The sequence below is a fragment of the Saccopteryx bilineata genome, chromosome 3 (assembly GCF_036850765.1).
Source record: "Saccopteryx bilineata isolate mSacBil1 chromosome 3, mSacBil1_pri_phased_curated, whole genome shotgun sequence".
NCBI lineage: Eukaryota > Metazoa > Chordata > Mammalia > Chiroptera > Emballonuridae > Saccopteryx > Saccopteryx bilineata.
This window is the reverse complement of record NC_089492.1, coordinates 53,183,856-53,192,226: the sequence shown is the minus strand read 5'-3', so window position 1 is coordinate 53,192,226 and position 8,371 is coordinate 53,183,856. Positions and strand designations below refer to the sequence as shown.

Below are 8,371 nucleotides of genomic sequence, written 5' to 3'. Positions count from 1 at the left end.
AAAAATCATCTCAGCAACCCATTATCAAACACAAAATAATTTTAGTAAAATGACCAAGGTAAAATAGTACTATATGTATAACATATTCAGCAGCTAATGTGTATAAAACAGAAACATTAATAATAACCTATTTAGTATATCTATAAAAAAACTAAATGACAACAAGAAATAATAGATTAGTCTCATCCACTTTTGTTGTAAGTAGAGGAATTAACACTACTTATTCCATCTCTAAATTAAAACTAAAATGTAAATATAAATGACAATTGATACTTCAGCATAAAGCTAAAATACTTAGCACAACAAATAATGAGATTATGCTGCATAGGAAATTTGCAGCCTATCCCATATTTCTTAGCATGAAGAGGCTCTCTTCCTCCCCTAGCTGAAGGATAATACCACATTGTGCAGTATTTCCTAAGAAATTATCAACCTAGATTATTGTTAAGCAGCATGAAATGGCTACATGAGCCTTTTCTTTAAATAAATAAAAAGTAGTTTCTTACTTCAGTAAGTGGGCCACGAATGTAGAGATTTTTAACAATACAGTCACTCAACTACCCTACTGAACTCTGCAAGATACTATTTAGAAAAAATTTTGCATCTACCAGAGATGTCTTTTACATATTCCATGGACTTCCTCTTCAAATAAAGAAATCTAGGTTTTACATTAAAAATACAAAAAACCCAAACATCATCAATTCAATTTAAACAGAAATATCACTGATTGATTAGGGAGAAAAATGAGATAACCTTTATGATTCTTTTCAACTATAAATATAATCAATTTCAGTTTAGAATGTTCTTTATCCCCTTTTATCTTCTGTGATAAAGAAAACTAATCACTTAAGCATAGATTTTTGTTGTTGACCTAAAGATTCTCAAGATGTGATGTAAAGGTTATATATTTAAGTGACTTACTTTTTCTGCTTTCTGACCATCTATTTCCCTTGGGGTACACACGATGAGAGATTCCTGGTAATCTAGCAGGAAGCAAGTTCTTTTGGACATCATAATTTCCTGGCTTAAATGGCTCCCTTCCTGCTGCCACCACAGCTCCAGAGCTCAGAATCACGGCCTGGAGACTGGGAAGCTAGAAGAAACCAAAGAGGTATGGTACTTAAATGAGCAGCATGAGGTTTTGTTTTTGCAGTATGATAATTTTAGTGACTGAATCAATTTAACAACCTCCTGGGCTTGAAAGTAATAACAACCAAGTATTTGTTAGGCATCAATGATGTATACAAAATAACAAAATACCAAGGTATAAGGATTGGGGTTAGACCAACACTCTATTGAGCCTACGTCTCGATACAGACAGACCAGTCTTTCGTCAAACTAAAGAAATCTATGCTTGACCTGTGGTGGTGCAATGGATAAAGCATCGACCTGGAATTCTGAAGTTGCCGGTTCAAAACCCTGGTTTCCCTGGTCAAGGCACATATGGGAGTTGATGCTTCCTGCTGCTCTCCCCCCCCCCTAAAATGAATAAATAAAATCTAAAAAAAAAAAAAAAAAAGAACTCTATAAAAAATAAGCAGTAGTGCCTCTCATCCATCCAGTTGCGGGCAAATGTACGCTAAGCCAGATGACAGAGGGCCCAGTGGACGGGCCAGGGCAGGAAGGTGAGCTCTTGTGGATAGACCGGCAGCTGCAGTGGAAACTCTTCTTGACCCTTCAGCGGGGATCTCCACTTAAGGGGTATGACTGTCGGCCACTCCTTTTCAAGAAATATTGTCAAGATCAGAACCGATGCCAGCACACTGCATAACTTAGTGCTCGGGCAATGCAGATAAGGGGAGGGAGGAAAAAAAGAGCTCTTCATCAGCTTCCTGGTCAAGAACAAAGGGGCCAACTATCCAGGTGAGCCAGCAACGTGCTTCGATAGTGGGGACACACAAGCACAAAAAAGCACAAACTCTCCCTCCCCTGGGCTGCTGCCCCTTGGGCTGTGAGCTCAGACGTGACAGTTTCCCACATGCTCACCTTCCTTCCGTCTGTAGAGTATAGCTTGGTCACACAGCACTGCAATACCTCCGTCAGATGTTGCAGAAAGGCCTCGAAGCTCTGGGTGACCCTCCTGCCCAGAAGAACCACTCGCCGGGACTGGGGCTCGCCATTCCTGAAAACCACAAGCTTCCGCGGGGCACGCAGCGTGCCGGTAGCAGCAGCGGGGGAGCGCTGCGCATGCAGGCTGAGGGCACGGCTGCTGTGCCAGGGCCGTGGGCGCCGGCGGGCCTTGTCCAGGTCCACCGGCTGCACCTTCCTGCGGTGGGAGCACAGGTATGATTCACCGTCCTCCAGCTGCTCCAGACACGTGATGCTATGCCTTCCCCGAGGGGTGCTGATGTTCCTCACCCCAAAAGGTAGAGGCACCTTTCCTGACAAGCTATCCAGCAGAGCGTCAAATGTCTTAAAGGAACGAGGATTGACCACCACCCTGACCCCACCAAATTGCGGATCTCCACTCTTGTAGAAGCTGATCCTTTTGGCTACAACAGGATGAGTGACGCTCATATGGCGAGGGCAAGGAACTTGACCTTCCGAAGAGGTCGGATGAATCATGGAAAAACTAGTGGAAGGAGTTTCACTCATTTTGACCAAGACCTAGAAAAAGAAGAAAATTATCCATCTCCAGAATAACAATACCATAAGGAATACATGATAATGATAATGCAAGCTAATTATAGTTGTAGATTTCCAGGTTATACCTAGGATTTCATTCATTCATTTATTCATTCATTATACCTGCCTATTTTGAAAGATAATCTTAAGAGGCTTACAATAAAAAGTCATAAATGAAACAGTTAAATAAGAGTATTTCTAATTTAAAGATAAACAACCTAAAGACACTAAGTGATTATGTAAATAAATTATGATATATACACCCATGTAATGGAAAGCTATGTAACCACCAAACACAGCTTTATAGATCTGTTTTTATTGGCGTAGAAAAATGATCATGACCCATAACTAAGTGAAAAAGCAGTTTGTAAAATACATATGCTTTGCCATTGCCATTGTATTCAATCAGCCCTCTGCATCCATGGATTTCACATCTGTACAACCAACTGCAGATGGAAAATATTCAGGAAAAAAGTTTACGTTTTTTGCTAAGTGCACCATGTAGTTAGGCCAACAATGGTTGTATCTATTCTAAATAGTACAGACTTTCTTTCTTGCTATTACTCCCTAACCAATACAGTATAACAACTATTTACATTGTATCAGATATCATCCTCTCAAGATAAGTTAAAGTATATGGGAGGATGTGCATAGGTTATATGCAAATACTATGGCATTTTTTATAAGGGACTTGAGCATCCATGGATTTTCGTATCTGCGGTGTTCTTCTTCATGTCCAGTCAAAGAAAAGAGCAGAAATAGGAAAAGTTTATAAAGTTCAAATTGTTTTTGGATAGAACCAAATGAGTTCATCTAGAGGAAAATATTTTCTGACATTAAATTCTAGGGAAAAAAAATGTATCACATAGATCCTTAAATAATAGCCATATTAAGATTATGTAAAATGTTTCCACTACAGACTGTAGAAAATGCAGGTAAATTATCTAACACACCACTAATCTTACTTTGAGAAACTGTTTTGAATGACAGCATTGCTATGAGCTGCTAAAAACTGGTGCAATCTGAATACTGCTCCCAGTGGTTCTAAAATAAAAATTTCAGGAGGGAATTTCAGAGCCATTTTCAACTAATTATTGAGGCTTTCATCTTCCACTTCTCGGTGAAGTAAGAATATGACTGACAAGGTTTTCATGGAAGGCTTTATCTGCTTCTGGGCTTGTTTTTTATTTGCAACATATTATTTCCATTTTCTATTGTTTTATATCAATGTACTTATTAGTGTCTTTTGATGCAGTAGAATGCCCTGAAGCCTTGAAGACAAATTGAACACACTAAATAAATGTGATCAGAATTCCAGAGATGAAAACAGTGTTTGTCATTATAAATCAGTGATAATAAATCTTGCCCAAATTACCTCCCTAATGTTTGCAAACCATTATCTAAGATTCTTCATATATCTCTATTATAATTTGTAAATCTTACTTATATGTAATTTAGCAAAATAAATTCAAAGATTAGCCTAGAAATTAGGTGTGTCTCCCCTGCTTCCCTGCCCCCCCCCCCACTCGCACAAGGGTTTTAAAGTAATTATAGTACTTAAGACAATAAAGGTATCTGTAGCAGCCACGCGCATCAGGAACTGGGAAATCCAACTTTGCAATGGAGTCAGCAAAACTGCAACCTCTTCTCATTCTCTGCTGATAAACTGTCGTTTGACCTTGAGCATGCTGCTTAATCTCTGTGCCCTCACCAACTACAAGAGGGATAAATTCGTTCAGTATTTAAATAAATGATTTCAGAACTTCTTGCCTCCAATTACTTTTTAGATTGGTTTACTTACATATTTGAAAATATTTTTTATGAATAAACATTTGAGATACATTCTTCACCTAATTCTGGAAAATTATATTTATCTATATGTAAGTGCATAGTGAAGCTTCAGTTTCAAAAGTTTTCTGCCTAGATCTTACTATTTGGAGAACTGTTGACCTGGTGATCATGATGGGAACACAGATATGTGAGCTGATAGGCTAAGGGTTTCAGTTGCTTTGTTAGTTTGCTTGTTTGTTTGTGGGAGGTGACTAAAATAGAGAAAGGAGATTTTGTGCTGGGACCAGTAAGGATAACATGGAAGATAAGGATAATTGGAGAAGCAGGGTGGCTCCCATTGTTCCCATCCCACTGCTACCCAGCCCTGAGCTCTGGCTTTGAACCTGATGCATGAAGGAAAGAAGCTGAATGTTCCATACCCTGGGAAGATGCCAGATGCTTAGCAGTGAAGGAGCATTTGCAGAGAAAGTCCCTGCAGCAGAGTGGTTGCCAGCACCTTGTTAAGGAGGCAACACCAAAAAAACACAAAAGTACAAATTTGTATGGTACTCATTGTATGTAAGTGGAACTCTGGGAACTCCTAGAATGACCAGGGGAAGTTTAGGTAATGTTGAGATTTTTGCATACATGCAGATAGGTTTAAGGTGGGCATTATGATAAGATAGGCATTGTGTGTATAGCATAGAACATGATGAAGATCCAGTATTATTGTTAAATAAAAGGGTCTATGTGAGTACAATAAACAATACCATCACTGGGGAAGAAAGTGTCAGCCAGATTACTTCCAGAAGAAGTATTTCAGCTTCGTCCTTGATTGTATGTATCTTTTGCAGGGACCATGGGAAATTCACAGAGCAATTCAACTGAACAATTGAGGAAGAGTCAGGGTGCCATGATAATATCCAGGAAAGATGGGTAGCCCAGCCTTGAGGGATTGGGGCTAAGGGTAGGAAGAGATGGCGGTATCCAGAGAAAAGCCTATGTGAATCTGTGGTGCCAGAAAAAAGAGATGCCCTCCAGGAGGAAGGTAGGAATGGGTGGAGAATCTGCCAGTGCAGGGGAGCAAGACCAGAGACGTGGTTAGTAAGTCTTCACAGCAGTGCCCTCTTTCCCTCTTTAATGAAACAGAGCTACAAACCTTAGACAATTTTTTGTTACCCTGACTCAGTTGTGAACCTTTCTTAATCAGCTTTAAAAACTATCAAAATTTAGATGGAAATTTAAAAATGTTTCTTTACATACATTTTAAATAATAAGGTTTATTCTATCCCCTCTGAAACTGGGATAAGGTAATAATATACTTAAGAGCTATGTAGGGAAAAAAAAAACAAAACACCTCAGTAGCCTAAAGCAGTCTGATTCTCACAGCAGGTTAGGCTGAAGAGAGGTAAAAGGAGGTAAGAAGAAAAACTGCACAATCTTAAAGCCCACCATTTTCCTCACCACTGGCTTCCCTAGAAGAAACAAAAGACCTGATTAACACTGTCTTGCCTTCAGCCCAAATTATATTAAAATCTGCTTCTAATGATCTGGCAGCTTGCTAACAATTTTTTCTCCTCTCTGCTTTCTCTTTACTGCCTAAAGTCAGGCCATGAAAACTGTCATGAATACTTGCAGTGCCTCTTAAGATTAAACGGATATTTTAACATCCTTTGTTTCCCTAGATTCAACCATGGTTATGCTTATCTGTGATCATTGGTCTCAATTATCTGTGCTGTTCTGAGCTAAACACAGTAGTTGTTTCTACCAAGAGAGCTATACCTTCCCTCCGTTACTCACTTGGCAAAACAAACGAGGGGTTTACAATAATGGTTATGCATCATTTCACTAATTGTATTTTAATTTAATTTTTTACCATGAAGTGTGAAGTCAAGCAATTCAGAAAGAAGAATGACAGAAAGCAAAATAAGAAAAATGGTATATTCATAGTGTTAGTTCTATGGCAATTCAGAGATATAATGTTGCAAGAAAATGAGTTCATTTCACAGATTATCATAACTATGCAATGGGATTGAGGGGTGGAGGTTCAGAAAGGAAAAATACCAATAATCCCAGATGGCAGCCACAGCATTGTTGAATTAGAAAAAGCTTCCCTCTTTAATGTATTACATAGATATCTCTAATCAGTACATAGTGCTTTTATAATAAAAAAAAAAAAGTTACTCGTATTTGAACACATTACAATTTGTTCATTTTCTGACAAAGTTCCCCCCTACTTCAATATCAACATATTGTGACTATTTGTGACATAACTGAGTAAGAGGTAATAATTATTAGAAATGTTTCTTTTTCAAATGGTTAAATATAGAACACAAATATATAATCTAGATATAAAATAGAAAATAAAATATAACTCACTAAACAGATTATTTTCAAAATAAAGATTTCAAATAATTTTGTACTTACAGAACTTGAAACTTCCTTATTTAAACAAACAAACATAAGATGTTTTAAGTTGTGTGAATAATCCACATGAAGGTTACTGGATATGTAACCTGTTCATTTCATGCAAAGAAACTAATGTCTTTGGATTTATTATTAGCATATCCACTCAGGGATTAAGTACAGCCTATTAATTTAATTCAGGGTGATGCTAATCATCAGGTACTATTTACCTTAAAGGGGACCACAGCCAGAAACAAATCAGTTCCTAGCATGTTCCACAGTTCTGAAATCTACTTAATTAAAATTTCCATTGTATTATCTTGCTTACCTAGTGTCATTGCCAGGAGAAAACTCTTTGCCAATTCATAAACATTTCTCTCCCAGACAACCTAAGTCCTCATTTATGTTAAAGAGAAAAAATTGCTATGATGCCAAAAATGAAATAGTTTGACATCTCATCATTCTTTCATAAGTAATTCTGAGTCAACATTTGCTCATGGTAGTCATTAAAAAACAAAAATACCTAAGCTGTTTTGTTTTTAATTTAAGCCCTCCTTATTACCTCATCAGTATAGTTCTAACGAAAATGGTTGGAAACATTTTGGCTACTGAGCATTACACAAGACAAATGAGAGAGGCACTGCAAGCACAATGAAGTGGTAATTTTATGCTTCTGCATACACAGCATTCTCGCTCTGCTTTGCTTAATCATGATAGGATTTGAACATATTTCAGGACTTTCCACACATGAAGTCCCCAAATAACATCTGTTGCCTCAAATAGCTACCTTTAGACTAATCTGACTCGAAGATACCTCACGTAATCAGATTCTTACTAGGCTTCTCATCTCATCTCTGAACCAGAAAAACAAGGTAAGTGGCCCTTCAGGAAGGAAGGATCCAGTTTAAATATGTGTTCCTGAATATTATCAAACAGATCACAAAAAGAAAACTATTATGAAAGTGCACATTTTTTTTTTGCCTCATAAATACCGACTTTGTAACAAGTCACCTATTAAAAAGTTAAAGGCCTTAAAGGCCCTGGCCGGTTGGCTCAGTGGTAGAGCATTGGCCTGGCGTGCAGGAGTCTCGGGTTTGATTCCCAGCCAGGGCACACAGGAGAAGCGCCCATCTGCTTCTGCACCCCTCCTCTTCTCCTTCCTTTCTATCTCCCTCTTCCCCTCCCACAGCCAAGGCTCCATTGGAGCAAAGTTGGCCTGGGCGCTGAGGATGGCTCCATGGCCTCTGCCTCAGGCACTAGAATGGCTCTGGTTGCAACAGAGCAATGCCCCAGATGGGCAGAGCATCGCCCCCTGGTGGGCATGCCGGGTGTATCCTGGTCAGGCGCATGCAGGAGTCTGTCTGACTGCCTCCCCATTTCCAACTTCAGAAAAATACAAAAAAATAAAAATAAATAAAAAGTTAAAAAAAAAAGTCAGAAAGGGAGGAGGGAAGGAAGGAATGAGGGGAGAGAGACAAGAAGTAGAAAAAAAAGACAAAAAGAAGGAGGAAGGAAGGGGTAGATAAGAGAAACAGCAATGTTTAAATTTGATACAACTCTCCATTTATAA

The 8,371-nt window shown here is 38.5% G+C and overlaps 1 protein-coding gene across 3 annotated transcripts in view; it reads right to left on the bottom strand.

Annotated features, from left to right (window-relative positions):
* The window catches only part of RP1 (RP1 axonemal microtubule associated), a 413,345-nt gene extending 406,421 nt beyond the window's left edge, over positions 1 to 6,924 (bottom strand). For 2 of the 3 annotated variants that reach the window (XM_066266133.1, XM_066266131.1), the window contains exons 1-3: positions 6,823 to 6,924; positions 1,987 to 2,607; positions 922 to 1,093 (exon numbers count right to left, since the gene is read on the bottom strand). In XM_066266133.1, the coding sequence (XP_066122230.1) occupies positions 922 to 1,093; positions 1,987 to 2,607; positions 6,823 to 6,858 (829 nt within the window). In that variant the 5' untranslated portion in view covers positions 6,859 to 6,924. Of the gene's footprint in view, positions 1 to 921; positions 1,094 to 1,986; positions 2,608 to 4,182; positions 4,340 to 6,822 lie in introns of all 3 variants that reach the window. The other variant, XM_066266132.1, reaches the window with a different exon arrangement.
* Between the last annotated feature and the right edge of the window lie 1,447 nt (positions 6,925 to 8,371).